The sequence below is a fragment of the Pteronotus mesoamericanus genome, unplaced genomic scaffold (genome assembly GCF_021234165.1).
Source record: "Pteronotus mesoamericanus isolate MK-2021 breed Mesoamerican mustached bat unplaced genomic scaffold, CSHL_Meso_final scaffold_36, whole genome shotgun sequence".
Taxonomy (NCBI): Eukaryota; Metazoa; Chordata; class Mammalia; order Chiroptera; family Mormoopidae; genus Pteronotus; species Pteronotus mesoamericanus.
In genome coordinates, this window is record NW_026555313.1 from 942,047 (window position 1) to 957,701 (window position 15,655).

The 15,655-nt window shown below is 45.5% G+C and overlaps 1 protein-coding gene across 1 annotated transcript in view; it reads left to right on the forward strand.

Moving 5' to 3' along the window:
• The window catches only part of ENDOD1 (endonuclease domain containing 1), a 34,355-nt gene continuing 18,700 nt past the window's right edge, over positions 1-15,655 (forward strand). Inside the window, exon 1 of the mRNA XM_054592232.1 lies at positions 1-402. Coding sequence (XP_054448207.1) covers positions 103-402 — 300 coding nt within the window. The 5' untranslated portion in view covers positions 1-102. The remainder of the gene's footprint in view (positions 403-15,655) is intronic.

The following is a 15,655-nucleotide window of genomic DNA, read 5'->3' on the forward strand; positions in this document are numbered from 1 at the left end:
ACCCGGGTTCCGACTTCCCCTCCAGCCCGGCTCGCGGCCTCGCGCTCCCCACCCGGCCCACAGAGCCCGCGCCGCGGCCGCCCAGCGCTTGCAGAGGCCGACATGGGCCCCGCGCGCTGGCTCGCGCTGGGCAGCCTCCTCGCCCTGGGTGCGCTGCTGGAAGGCCGGCTCGTGGACGAGGAGGACGCCGGCTTTGGCGAATGTGACCAATTCTTCTACGCCCAGACCCCGCCAGCGGGGCTGGCGGCCGAGGGCCACGTGAAGATCTGTCAGCGCTCCGAGGGCACCGAGCACTTCGCCACCCTGTACAGCACCCGGGACCGCATCCCCGTGTACTCGGCGTTCCGCGCCCCGCGCTCCATGCCCGCCGACGCGGAGCAGCGCTGGTTGGTGGAGCCGCAGGTAAGCGAGGTGTTTCCCCAGCCCTGGCGCTTGGCTGGCCTCCAGGGGCACCTTGCAGCCACCGTGAGGATGGGGGAAAGCAGCCCCCACGCCCTCCGTGTGCCAGGGTCAGGAAACCCGGGTTTCGGATCCACTCCATTGCTCACCGGTAGTTATACAGCCTAACTAGCCCCTGTCGATGCCACCGCAGGAGCTCGGCGATCTTTTAGACTTCGCTTAAGCCGCAGAGGCCGGGGGTTTCCCAGTCGGAGGTGGTTCTGTCTACATTTCGGTGCAGACATCTGTAGTATCTCATTCATTTCTCGAATAGCGAGCAGAGTGAGACCAAGACCCCTGAGACCTTTCAGATTAGCAAGAAGCCTGGGCTGGGAGCTCACAGGCCTTGGCGCAGGTCATTGCCACACTTTTTAGGGAGTGGATGGGCATTTTCATGCCCATTTTGTAAAAGAGGGAGATCAAGGCTCGGGAAGAAGAGACTTGCAGAAGGGAAGACCACCCCGTTGGTAAGCTAGGCCAGGGCTTTTGGGTAGAAGTTCACTGCCCTTTCTATTAGGGAAAAGCTTCCCATTCTGCAGAGGCTGCCTGAGCCTGAAAACCCTTCCCTTACTCACACAGCATCAAGTAAATTCTCTCTGAAGTTGTGTTGAGTTAGGGCAATGCAATAAAGGTATAGATTTTAAGAAAGGCAATGGGATAGTTATAAATAACATGGAAACATTGACTGCCTGCAATTAGTGCAAAGAACAAACCAGTTTTTCCTGACTCGTTATATCTGTATTATCCGACCGCTTGGAAATCATGTCAGTCACCTCAGGGTGTTCTGTCATATCTGGTGAGGGTGACCAAATGTTACTTAACACATGCTGCCCCACCTTAGCTCAAGCCAGACTCCTCTGTAGAATGCCTAGCCAGTTCTCCGCCTCTCAGCAGCCTCCCACCTGTCTCTGCACCTGCTCCAGCTGCCAAAGCCACTCTAGCTGCCGGAGGAGCTGACCCACTCAGCCCGCACATGCATGGTGGCCACAGCTACGCAGGACCATAAGGGTGAACAGGAGACCTGCTTGCAGGTGTTTCATTCAGAACCCTGGAGTGTAATCTCTGTAATGTCATCCAGATACTTCCAGCTCTGAGAGTTCGGCCAAACCTCAAGCAACCTGTACCTCAGTCCCCTTACCTTCTCCATCTCTGTTGCATGTTCTTCACCTGCTGATGTCAGGACCTGTGAGATCAGGCACGTGCAAAAACCTTTGTGAATTGTGCACTCTTCAAACATATATTATCTAAAATTAGTTTGTCCCCAGCTGCAACTCCAGACCTCTCTGTGTTTCCTCTAACTCATTATGCATTGGGATTGTGGGCCTGTGAAGAAAAGAGATGATCTGGTCTTTGCTCCTTGAGGATCCCATGCACACCTCGGGACGGCAGACCATACATGTGAGGAAAACATGGGAATGCATGCTAAACAAATTTCAGTTAAATTCAGAACACAATTAGTAATCACCTACTGTGTGCCAGGCACTTAGAGTACCAGCAGAATAGATTGTAGCTCCTGAACTCAAAGGTTTTCTGGTCCTCAGGTGAAGCGCGCTGGGTGGTGAGGCAGCGTAGGTTAGTTCTTCCATAGACTAGCTGTAAACTTGGAGATAATAACAGGGTGGTTCTAAGGATTAAATGAGTTATTGTATACAGTGTTTTCTGAGAGGTGCCTGGCACCTGAGTCCTAGGTTATGATATAAGCAAAACCCCATAATTTAATAAAGGTAAACAAGTCCTATTAGAGTTAATCTGTCTTGGAGGTGATAGGGGAAAGCCTTAGGGGCAGGATGACATTTGTGCTGTGCCTTGGAGGATGAAGAAGAGGTCAGAAGGGGGAGGAGGTGGAGGAGGAAGGCATTCCAAGGGGAGGGAACATCATAAGTGAGAAATGCGGATTCAGGGATTAGTGATTAGTGTGGGGAGTGGTTGGAGTAGCCAAACTGTAAAGTGAGTAGATTCCAGTCTACTCACGTGTTCAGAATGAAGGAGAATGATGGAAGGGAGGGGTCAGGTGTGAAGGAGTAATCAGGGAAGGTTTAGGGAGGCCAGAGTTATTAAAGGAGTTGCAAAGGAGCATCATTCAGCAGAGAGGAAATGGACAGAACCTCACCTAAGCCTGGGCTTCTGGGCATGGGTGTAGGTAATGAGGAATAAGACTAAGGTGATAAAAGTTGCGGGAGGGGAGGGGATTAGATCCAAATGGCAACTTTAAAGGTGAGACAGACAGTGGTTTGGAAAAGGACAGGAGCCAGAGTTCTGAGCTGGGGAGGTCGCAATGGTCACAGACCTACGCTTTCTCGCTTTCTCGTGCAAGGTGGGCTTGGGCCCTCCTGCCCCCTCCCTTCCCCTACAATGTCAGGTGAAGCCAGCCAGGGGCCAGAGACTGTTAGGAGGGAGGGAGGAGAAACTGCAAGATGAGATGCAGGCGGGCTTGGAGCGCACTGCTGCCAACCTGGCCACGCTGCGGCCTGCTCCCCAGGCCTGCCTCGCTGCCAAGGTCTCCACTGCAGAAAGATGCCCAGGGCTCAGTGTACCCTTTTGCCTGCTTCAAAGCCATTTGTAATACTGAGTCACCTTGTACCCACCTCACCTCCTATTGAGGTCAGCATTACAGAGGCTGAGCAGACAGGGGAGGAAGAGGCCGGAGATCGAAGGCGCTTTGGGCTTGCTTTTGGTGATGAGTGGGGCAGGGCTGCACTGGCCCTGGGCTCCCACGGCCCAGCTCAGTAGCTTTCATGGCTGTCCTGCAGTTTCCCTTGAAAAAAAGAACTCTTAAGTGGAAGAATATAGAAACTGAGTCACTCTGGTGCTTAAAACCTTTAAAGTGTTGGCGTCCCCACACCTACAGGACAAAGTTCATCCTGTAGAATACAGTTTACAAGGCCTCCGTGCCCGGGTGCCAGCCCCATTCTCACAGGTTAGGGTCCAGCATTCTCCAGCTGCCTTGAGTGCCTCTCATAAACCATTCTGTTTGTGCCAGTTGTTTCTTTGCTCATGTTGATTTGTTGCCCCAAATGCCCTTTCTACACTGCCCCCACCCCTCTCCTCACTTCTTCCTCCCCTGCACCATCCTTTAAAACTGCCAACGTGTCACCTCTTCCAGAAAGAATTGCCCACCTGAGTTAGGTTCACTTCTCAGTGATCCTATAATTTCTCTATTTTTGTACTTACCACATTGCTTTATAATTACCTGCATATGTGTCTGTCTCCTCTACGTGAGTCCCTGAGGACTGAGTCTTACTCATGTGTATATTCCAAGTGCCTAGGATATAGAAAACACTCAGTAAGTACTGAATAACATAATTTGATGTTAGGGCCAATCAGGCAGCGGGTGAGATGTTCAGCTAGAGTTTTCTCAGCGGGAAGCTCTCTGCTGCAGAAGCTAGTCTGGGAGCTGGCCAGCAGTCACTGCTACAGACATATTTCATGTGCAGAGCTGGCCTTCCTCTAAGTCTGCCCCCAGATGATCTGGATCTCTGTTCTGTATAACAACGCTGTAGTGTCAGCCACAGGACCCCATGACTGCCAATGATGGAGGAATTTAAATAGGATCTTCTGAGGAACAGAATGAGAACTTTAAAAGGAAGCAGAGAGGCCTGGCCAGGTAGCTCCATTGGCTAAAGCGTTGTTCCAGTACACCAAAGTTGTGGGTCTGATCCCTGGTCAGGACACACAGAAGGGTCAACCAGTAAATGCGTAAATAAGTGGAACAACAAATCTGTGTCTCTCTCTTTCTCTCTCCCTGCCTCTCTTGCCAAAATCAATTAAAAAATAAATAAAGGAAACAGGAAAAATAGAACTGTCTTACGTTCTATGTGAAATGTGGTCTGTTTTAAGTTGGGTGGGGAGAGAAGGCAAATGTGGGGGTGGGGGGAGAGTGAGAGAGAGGGAGGGAGACAAGAGATGAGAAAAATGTGTTCCCTCTAGCATCATGGCAGTGGCGTGGAGGTTTCCAGTCAAGACTCAGAGACCTGAGAATTGGGTTCTAGTTTAGCACTGGGAGCTTCAAATCATTTAGTTTCTCAACTCCTTTCCATTTAAGGAAGAATTTGTGGATGAGGTACCAGTGATGCCTTTCCGAAGTACACTGTCAATTCATGCTGGAGCCAACGTATAAGATCTGTCACTCTATAAACATGAATACTGGGAGGATCTGGTTTTATATTCAGCTCATACTTTTTTAATCTTGCAAAAACACTGTAAGATGTCATTCTCTTCATTGTAGAGATGAGGAAACTGGCTCAGTTGATGGGCCCAACGTCACACAGCTTGAATCTGAACTCATGACTCTCTGCTCCTAGTCCATGCTCTTTTCAGACACCATGAAGATTCTTTGATCTCACAGGAGATCCACTACATTAATGGTGGTAGGAAATTAATTCTCATCTTTTATATGGGAATCTTAATTTCTACTCCATTTCTCTTTCTTAACACATGTATTATTGGGTTAGCCAAAAAGGTTGTTTTTTCCCCCCCATAAGATGGCTCTAGTAGTGCTTAGTTTTCTTTAATTTCATTCAAAACAATTTTTATATTGTATTGTGACAGCTGTCATACCAGCATGCATTTAAAAAATCTTATCAAAATTGATGAATTATTGTATAGCCATTTTAGTATTGGAGATGGAAGAAAATAGGAACATTTTTGTCATATTATGCTTTATTATTTCAAGAGAGGTAAAAACACAACTGAAATGCAAAAAAAGATTTGTGGTGTATGGAGAAGGTGTTGTGACTGATTGAATGTATCCAAAGTGGTTTGAGAAGTTTCGTGCTGGAGATTTCTCACTCGACAATGATGCTCCACCGTTGGGTAGACCAGTTGAAGTTGACCGTGATCAAAATGAGACATTAATTGAGAACAATCAAAGTTATACCACATAGGAGATAGCAAACATACTCAAAATATCCAAATCAATAAAGTTATTGGTGAAAATGAAAAAATGTGTCTTTTATTTTACAGAAAAAAACTAAACAGACTTTTTGGCCAGCCCAGTACAAGTGAGAGCACATATTTGGCCGCATAAATGCTGCTCGTGTCAGTGGCTCTGCAGTGAAGGCGATATCCTGTTAACCACAAAAGCATTTTCCTAAAGGGCTCAGTGAGGTCACGTTTCATTCCTTAGTAAATGCGTGTGAACAGATGTCACAACTTAGAACCTTAAGTTCTTGATCTTTCATTTCCACCAATAGCTTCTTGCTTACACACCCTGAAACTGTTAGACACACTGTCTAATTTATTCTAACATCAGCTCTCTTCTCATTGTGTCAGAGAACAAATATAAAGAAGACATTATATGCTTAAATTTCTGAATAAGGGATGTAACAAATAGGACAATTCTGATTCTTCCTAGTTAAGAAACTCAAGTTCAGGTTCAATCTCTGCCATTTATAGGCTACATGACCTTACATTCTTTCAGTCTTATCTTTCTGATTTGTTCATTAAAGTTATAACGAGTGTTAATTTCATAAAGTGGTAGTGACAAATAAACAGGATAACACATATAAGCATGTAGCATGGTACCTGGAATATGGTAAGGTCTTAGCAAATATTCGTGTGTATACTTCATTAAGGTCTTACTCTAATAGGTGTTAGACATACCCAAATGCCCATACATGCACATGTGGAATGTTGGAATAGATAGGTGACTCCTACAATTCTATAAATCTCTCCTAAAACGTGGAATATCAATCTATGTATCTTCTCAAGTACAAGGTATGTGTTCCACATTCATATAATTGGTCCTCAGAAAGTACATGGTGGAGGTTGAATGAAAGGAAGATCAAATGGATGGATTTAAGTAACTGAAAAAAACAAAACAAAACAGGTGCCAGAAATACCTCCACCTTCCCTGTTCTGATCAACCGAAAGTTATATTGTCACAGAACAAACAGTGGGCAATTACATTCCAATCTATTATGCTGAGCTTGGGTGAGGCTGGGAAGCACCTGAGTCAAGGGGATGGTTCCAAAGTCAGTTGCTCAATTTCTTCTTTACTGGAGTGCAAATAGCAAAGACAGGAGTCACGTAGGTTATTCATTGCATTTTTCTCCTTTTGTGGCTTTTTATTTATCTCTGAATTCAGTGTTTCCATTTGTTTTGTGGTCATTCTCAGGAGCAAGTTAAGGTACTTGCCCTATATTGGCAGAACATTTTAGGGACATTTTGTCCTGGAACAGTCCAGGAACGATAGATCTGCACACCATTCTTTCAGTTTAGACTTTAATGTGGACAGTCCAGGAAAGGAACTATTGTTTATTGGTCCCTTACTGGGTGCAAAGATCTTCACAAATTAGCAGATTCATACAACTCTAGGTATTATGATCCATGTTTTATAGTTGAAACCAGGGTTCAGAGTGATTACATAGCTTATCAAGGTCACACAGCTGCTAGGCGGCAAAGCCAGGAGGGGCGCTTATGGCTGCCCGCCTCCAAAGCTCTCAGCCCTCTTCCTATCCGTCATTCTGTCTTCCAATCACAACATCAGCATTTTCTCTCCAGATTCCAAATCAACTGACTAGATGTGTTACTTTATTTTTATTTTGCTGAACCAATTGGATGATTTACGGCTTTGCTTCTAACACACTTCTCAAAATTCCACCTTTGAATCGCCATTAGCTCAGGTATCAGCTCCCGGTGATTGAGTGGTCCTTTCCTTGAGAAATAAAGGTTTTATTCTTTGGGTTTCAAATTTCTCTACCTTTCACACTGTCAGCTCAACAAGTGAAAATTTGAGAAAATAAATCCTCCCACTTGCCAGTAGTGTTTGCTTCCAGTGAACTGGTCTTGCTCCTAGAATTACTGTTAGCGCAAGAATGTTTTCCCCTTCAAGTTGTATATCATGTCTTTGGAATGGTCACATACCCTTTTGATCCATAGAACCTGGCATCTGTGGCAGCAATAACTCATTGCCTGCTGATAAATCTATGCGGCCACTGAAAGGAAGGAGAAATAAAGAAGAAACCGACTCATAGGGTGAACCAAAAATAGAAGCAGCATTTAGTATTCCGGTCCTGCTTTTACTGACCCAGTGCCTGACGAAGTGTGGCTCAGTCGAAAGGGTCTAGCTGAGGGCATTTAATATTTTTAATGAAAACTGAAAGTTAGGGTACATTTTATTTGCAGATTAAACATAGCTGAAATAGTATTTAAAAGTATAAATTAAATTACATGTTCCCATTGACTTGCACCTTAATTGTAAAGATTTTTATCTCGAGTTTTGACTGACCTTCAATTGGCCAGAATACTTAATGCTTTAACATAGCCCTGGGTCCTCTGATGATATTTATCGCAACACCTGCTACATGGCAGGCCCTGTTCTAGGTCCTGGAGATAGAGCAGTGGGCCAAACAAAAATACCTACGCTCATGGAGCTTAGTATCTAAAAGAGGACACAGGTGATAAAATAAATGAAAGGCATAGCATATTAAATAGTAAAAAGTACTACGGAGAAAAAAATGCAACTTAGAAGGATATGAATTATCAGGGAAGAGGTTAAGTTTTAAAAGGGTTTCCAGGGAAGACATGACTAAGGAGGTGGCTGTGCACAGACTTGAAGGAAGTGACGAAGCCAGTCGTGCAGGTGTCTGGTGGAAGTTAGTTTTGTAGCTGGAAAAGCAAGTGCAAAGGGCCTGGGGCATGAGCGTTCCCCTGTATTTGAAGAAGATGCCATTGTGGCTAGAGAAGGATAAATGAGGAGAGGAGCAGGAAATGACAGATCATTTAAGACCTTCTGGACTATTTGTAGGAAATTTGGCTTTTACTCCACCTGAGTCAGGAAGCCATAGTCTGGCTTTGAACAGAGAGTTTTGATGTGATTTGGCTGATCTGACTCACCTTTTTTTGTTTTTGTATCCCAAATATGTTTACTGGGATGGTTTCCCACGCATCCTGATTCAGGGCACATTTAGTGCTGCTTCCTTCTGAAGAAGCATCCCCTGGAAGTCTTGCTCCTCCTGCTGTGGGCTGACGGAAGTCACTGGAGCAGCCAGCACCCAACATTACCACCTGTGCATGGCTAACGTCAGTGGTGACTTCTCAGCATCCAGGGCATTTCACATCCATGAAGTAGGAATGGGGGCTCCGCCCCAGGTGATCCTCAGTGAGAGGCATGTTGTTGTGGGGAGGTTGTGGGGTGACCCCCGGAAAGCTGACTTACATTTTCATAGCATCATTTTAGTTGCCACATTGAGAACAGACTGTGGGTTCAAGGACAGAAGCAGAGAGACCAAATAAATTTCAGTAGTCTGACAAGAGACAATGGTGGCTTGGACCAGGGTAGTCACAGTCTCGTTCTGGATATATTTTGTAGAAAGAGTCAAGAGTCTTTGGTGTGAGATAGAGGGAGGAGTCACAGATAACTGCGAGGACTTTGGCCAGAACAACCAGAAGAATGGCACTGCCATGACTAAGATGGGGACACTGAGGAGAAGCGGGTGTGAGATGTGCTGACTGTGAGATGCCTTCAGGTTTCCCATGGAGCTTTAACTAGGGTCTAGAGCTCACTGGGTACTTACCACATACTGGGCATGCGTGTAGGCATGTTTTTTCCACAAGTAATTTTAATCCTCACAACAACCATAGGAAATAGGTGCTATTATTATCCTCCCTAGACAGAAGAGGAGTTGAGGCATGGAGAGGTAAAATTACTCCATGTCCGTGGTGCTAGGAGCTGGTGGGACTGGGGTTTGAACTTGAGCTGTATGACTCTTGAGAACACAAGCAGCTGTCTCTCTTAACAAACCCATTAATGTACTGGGAGAACTCCTATTTAACTCTCCTGAAAGAAGTTTCTCTTTGGAAAGGTCACACATTCATTTATTAGGACTTCATAGAGCAGAGCATGTTTCCAGCCCCAGAGCTTCATACATGCCAGTACATGTCAGATGCTCACAGCCTCAGGTGTACCTTCGTGCTGCACTGGGCTGAGTGTGCTGTTTCCCCCTTTTGCAATTTTGCTCTATTCTCTTCCATGGTGAGCACTTATACTATGGTCATTATGCTAACAGACGTCCTCCATAAAGCACCAGAATGTGGAGGGGAATGGATCATCTCAAAAGTCTGTCAAGCAGTGAGTATTGTCCCTTGGATCACAGTAAATGTGGCAGGAATAAAGGAGGGGTCTTGCATCTATGGGGGCATGGAGTTATGGCTGCTGGAGATGGGTTGGGTATAGTACCTGAGTCTGAGGTGAGCCCTGTTCCTAAAAAGATGCCAGTTGCCCGAGGGGAAGGGGTGCAAGGGAAACACACCCTCTAGAGATCCACCTGTGGAGCAGAGGTAGAGGATCCACTCATCCATCCTTCACCCTCGTCAATGCAGGAACCCCTCCTATGCACCCAGCCTGTCTCCCCAGGGAAGTAAGGCCAGCTGAACTCAGCACATTCTGAAACTTAGCCCAGTAATGCAATAAGCCCTGCTTTGGGACCAGAAGAGGGCCTTTGCTCCAATGCAAAACACCCGACCTCCTTGAAAGGGCAGAAATTCCCTTTTCCTTTATGACCGGTAGTAAGCTGAACTCTTCCCCCGTGCAAGTTCTTAACATTTGTCCTCATGTCCTAGCTAATCTGGCTTCCACCCAGCGTGGTAAATGAGCCTTCGTTGTGTGTTTGGAAGAGGGCAGTGTTGGTTTCAGAAAATTATCTTAGTATTTATAACTGAGGGAAGAAGTTGATCCATATCACATCAGTTTGTAGATTCGATTGACCAAGTGACATGATTGACCAGGGATCGTGTAAGGAAATGGCCACTATTTATGTTTCTGAAAGATTGGGCATCCACCCTAGTCTCAGGACACAGGGATACATGGGGAAAGGAAAGCCGAGTTTATGAACCATAAAAGCTCTTTTCTCATTCTTGACTATTTCTATTGTATCTGGAGGATGGTACCCATGATAACATCAGATGATTCCGTCATGGCTGAGTGGTCCATTTGGGATGTTTGACGGCCTTGCTTCTCTGCCCCTCGGTTGGACAAAGTTCACCCGCACAATCCCTACCGTCTGCACTCTGAGGTCCAGGCTCCCATCATCTTTGTCCAGGACTCTCTGCAAGACAGCTTCTTGATGGGTTGACCCCTGCCTTTCTCCATTCTGAAGCCAGGGAAATCCTCGCAAAACATGCATCCCGTCATGCCTCCAGCAGTCTCACTGGAAACCCTTCAGGACTCTCCGCTTTTCTTCGGATAAAAATAAGCCCTTATCGAGGTCTCCAGAGTCATGCACGGTCTGCCTCCCGTCCCTTCCCAGCTTTATCTGGTGTTACAGACCTTGCCAGGCCTTTACCTCTAACCACTTTGGCTTATTTCTGTTTATTTTTTATTTTTTATTTTTATCAAGTTTTTAATGTATGCAATCTGAATTCTGTCAGTGACATATACATAACTACATCAATTTTTGTTAGGTCAAAGTTGTGACTAAATTTACTTTTTTTAAAAGATTTTATTTATTTGTTTTTAGAGCTAAGGGAATGAAGGGAGAAAGAGAGGGAAAGAAACCTCAGTGCATGAGAGATACGTCAATTGGTTGCCTCTTACATGCTCCCAGCTGGGAACCTGGCCCAAAACCCAGGCATGTGCCCTGACCGGGGATCAACTGGTAACCTCTCGGTTCGCAGGTTCACAGGTTCGCTCAATCCACTGAGCCACACCAGCCAGGGCTGTGACTAAATTCACTTTTAAAGTCACAGTTTTAAGCAGCTGAGCCAGCTCTCTGTACCTTAACAACCTTTTTCCCCAATGAGATGAGTCTTCAATAGCAACTTAGGCTAATTCCATCGTAATATTTATCACATTGTCTGGGTGATTTAAAAGCATAATTCATCAATGAGCATCTCTTATTTTTTCCTTCATTGGCAGTAGGGCTTACATCTAGTATTAATGGTGCTTCCCATTTCATCTTTTTGGGTTCAAATCCACCTCTGTAATAGCCACCATTGAAGGCAGATTTTGGTAGACTTTGAAAAACTTCTCTGGCCTGAGGCTCCCCGTATGCTTCAGGGCTTGCAAAACATAGCAGCCTGCAAATCCTGCAGCAGCAGCGGCCAGTCCAGCTGCCACCACTGTACTGGCCGTGGCTCTGGCTTCGCTCCCCAGCCTCCACCGAGAACAGGTTCATCCCAGCCCAGAGGCCACGGCCACCAACTTCATGTCTCTACCAGGAAGCAAGGCTGCCAGCGCAAGAAGGGAGAAAACATCCAGACACAGCTGCTCTAGAAAACACAGCAGGGGCAGCTGCGATCTAGGCTGGAAAAATTTTTTTAAAAACAATGTTTAAAAACTTGTATTTCTCTTCCATCATAGGGCCTTTGTACCTGCTATATTTTGTTGTTGTTGTTGTTGTTGTTGTTGTTGTCTTCCATGATATTCCCAACTAGGTCAACTGCCCGGAGTACTCTCTAGGAGCAGCAAACATACCTTTTTGTGCTAGTCTGCCATAGTTATACACTTATTTGCATGACTAATTGAGTGCCGCCTAACTAGACTCTGAAGTCCATGAGGGTAGGCAGGTCCCAGGGCTATTGTTGCTCCCCTTTGAATCCTTATATCTAATGCAGGGACTAACAAACTTTTCTTGAAAGGGCCAGATAGTAAATAGTTTAGGCTTTGCAGGCCATGTAGTCTCTGTTGCAGCTATTCAGCTGGGCTGTTTGAGCACAAAAACAGCCACAGACAATACATAAATGAATGAGTGTGGCAATGTTCCAATGGAACTTTATGTACAAAAGCAGGTGATAGGCTGGATTTGGCTCACAGGCTGTAGTTTGCCAACCTCTGGTCTTGCAGAATGCCATCACCTAGTGAGTGATTAATAATGTTGAATGTGGAGCACTCAGAAAATATGGATTGAACAGTGACAGTAAGGTATGAAGGCTGTACGATCCTACTCCTACTGCGACATGGCAACCCTAGACCTAGAATTTACATCTAACTTTTTAAAGATGCATGTGGTTGTCAGTATTTGTAATATTTAGGGTTTTTGGGGTTGTACAAGTAATGTATGCTTATGCTAAAAATTTTTTGAACATTTTGGAAGTATATAGAGACAAAGATCTCATTTCTCACAGATAAGAAATTTTTAGTTTGTGTATGTGTGTATGTGCTAGCATTCCATGAATTTCCATCATTCAGAGATACATGTGTCTCTGCATACCCTTTATTCTAGTCAACAAGTCTCAGCACACTTTTGGACTCTGCAAAGCCACTCATAACAAGCTCTGAAACAACCATCACACCCAGGGAGTGGGACGGGGAGGGGCTTCTACTGATCAACACAACAATTTATTTCATTTAGAAATAGGAGACCTAGGGATTTCAGGTGCAAAGTCCAGTTCATGACATTTTTCTTTCAAGTTTATATTATGTATAACTCGTGGATAGCTTGAAATAATCCTGCCTCTGTCCCCTTCCTGCATTCTTGAGTGGAGATGTCCTTTTCCTCAAATGGAGACAGAGGCCTAAGGAATCACTCTCTGACCAAAGTCACAAGGCCAGTCAGTGGCAGAGCTGACAGATTGCCTCATTTCTAATCTGATATTCTACTTCTAAATCTTTTTTTTTAGAGACAGAGAAACATCAATTCGTTTTCCACTTATTTATGCATTCATTGGTTGGTTGCTTTATATGCCCTGACTGGAACCAGACTCACAACCTTGGCATATCAGGATGACGCTCTAACCGCCTGAGCTACCCAGCCAGGGCCTCTATTTCTAATTCTAAACTCTGCCACCCTATAGTCCATGTTTAGAGGAAATTGAAAAAGAAGGACATTCCAAAAACAAAGGAGAAAAGGGTAAAGAAATGGAAAGGATTTGGCCTGAGGGCAGACTTCCTAGCTTCAAGTGGTATTTATTACACACATGGAACACTAGATGCCCTCTCTTTTGTGCTTAAGATAAGAGGATACAAACTTTAACACTCTGGGAAGTTTTAGGTTGGATGCAAATAAACCATTTCCTGACTGTGAGTTATTCTGCTGTGGAAAAGCCTCTTAAGGATTTTCAAGTCCCTTTCTCAAATGATGTCTATAATGATGGAAAAATTTTGCCTGTTGCCTGTCTCTTATAGCTGTAAGCCTATGTGGAGACCAGCTAGCAGCCTTTTCCAGTTTTCAGATGAGGGTGAGTCCCTAAGTGAGGTGACAGTGGTGACTCCTCTGCAGTGGCAGGCTGCAGTTCCACGCCCAGGTAGTTCATTGACTGGCTTATTACTGCAGTTGCTTTTGCTGCTGTCAATATTGGGTACCATTCTGTTCCTCTGGTCTGGCCTCATTTACCTAGTAAATGTGGTCACAGCTGAACAGAGACATAAATTTGTTCTCTGTCAGTTGGGGTTTAAGAGGTACACAAGTAGGCAGGGAATTACAGGGCTCTTCAGTGACAGAAATAAGCTGACCCTGTTTATTTTTTGTCCATTCATTTATTCATTCCTGGTCAGCTGGTCTAGAATTTTAGCATAGGAAAAGATGGGTAGCCAGACATCCAACTGCTGATTGATACTTTTACTAGTATTTTCATTATCATCAGCAGCAAAACCATTTATTGAGTTCTCAGGACTAAGCCAGGAAATAGTCTAAGACATGGTCCTGGAACAAGATCTGGTCCCTACCTGCAGGTGTCTTGTTGCTTAGTTGGGAAGGCAGATCATGACCAAGAAGAAGTAGTTTACTTAGCTCTCTCTCCCTTGCTAGACTATTAGCCCCGAAGGAGCAAAGACTGAGAAACAGAGTGGTTAAGGAAGCAGGTTTTCAAGAGGGGCAAAATTGGGTTGCATCCCAGCCCTGTCATTTACCGGCTGTGTGACCTCGGGAATGTTATGGAATCTCATGGAGCCCAGTTTCCCGTCTGTGGCACGGGGCTAAGAAATCGTCCCTATTCTACAGAGGAGTTAGAAGGATTCGGTATGGCAGTGTGTGCACAAGTCGATCTGTATTGTGTCTGAGCACTCAGTACAAATAGTTGAAGTATGTTGAATGAAAAAGTAACCTTTGCTTCTTAGAGTATGCCTGTCTTGGAGACCATCAGGATGAGGGTTACCATGCTCCTAGATCCGACCCAGTATTGCCGCTAAAATGCTTCCCGGGTTCATAGTGGGAAAGTGAGAGGTCAGACTCCCAAGGTGGTCAAACAGGAGAAGAAGAAGACAGGCCATGCCAAGCGACAGATGCAGTACAACTGGTGTTTGTCAATGTTGTTGCCACCTTTAGGAAAAAAGAAAAGCCCTAATGCCAGCTGTGAAGTCCTTTGTAATACTGGCTTTCTCTACTAAAGCCACTTAGCCCTGTCAGAACAAAAACAGAAACAAAAACCTACATCCCTGCTCCATGGCCACCTTACCTATGCTCCTGCACTATCTTCTATGTTACTTTGTCCAGTCTCTTTAAAAGAATATGGCAGAAGTTCCTTCTCTCTGTCTCTGGGGTGACCCTCTGATCTATTCCCAGACTGCTGGGACCAAGGCAGCCTTGTATATTCATTTCTTCCCAAGATTTAATCCAGGTGTCTAGAAGGTTCCATGCCTAAATGGTCCCTGCCCTGATTCCCACAGGAGGCTCACTGAGTTCTCCTAAGAATAGGACTCCTGACATTTCAGGCTTGTTGGTGCATGAATCATAAGCTTCCCTAAACTTGCTCGGGTGAAGGGCAGAGCTGTTGTACGAGATCACTGGTAGAGCCACAGGCACGTGGACAGAGATACACAAAGGCCTCAGGGAACCGGGGCTGGAAAACTTCTACAGGCCAAATGGTCCCACCTGGTCTTCTGGGCCTTTCTCCCACCCTCTGTCTTATATCTGCTTTCCTATGCGTCTCCCTGGCTGACAGCCTTAAGCTGCATCTAGCAACTTTCACACCCTGGCTGTTGTCAGTTGCTGAGTTTCTTAGATAGGAAACCCAAGAGAGTCATGGGGTTGGTTGTTGGCCGGATTGGCTGTCCCTTGGTTGTGACTGGCAAGGCAAGGAGGTGCGTAGGAGGGGGTCATGCAGGAACAAATGCTGCGGTTTCAGAGATAGTGTCAGAACTACTCAGTTAAGTCAGAAGTGAAAGTTGACTGTGGCACATTGATTGACAAGGGCCGGTATACCCAGTAGTTGGCTGGGAGGGCCCAGAGTGGGCACCCAGATTAGATATTTGAGGGACCCTCACTACTCAGCAGAACCTGTTGTAAGTACCATCCATGTGATTCATGTCACCAATGCCCTGAGGTGAATGTGATCTCCCCGG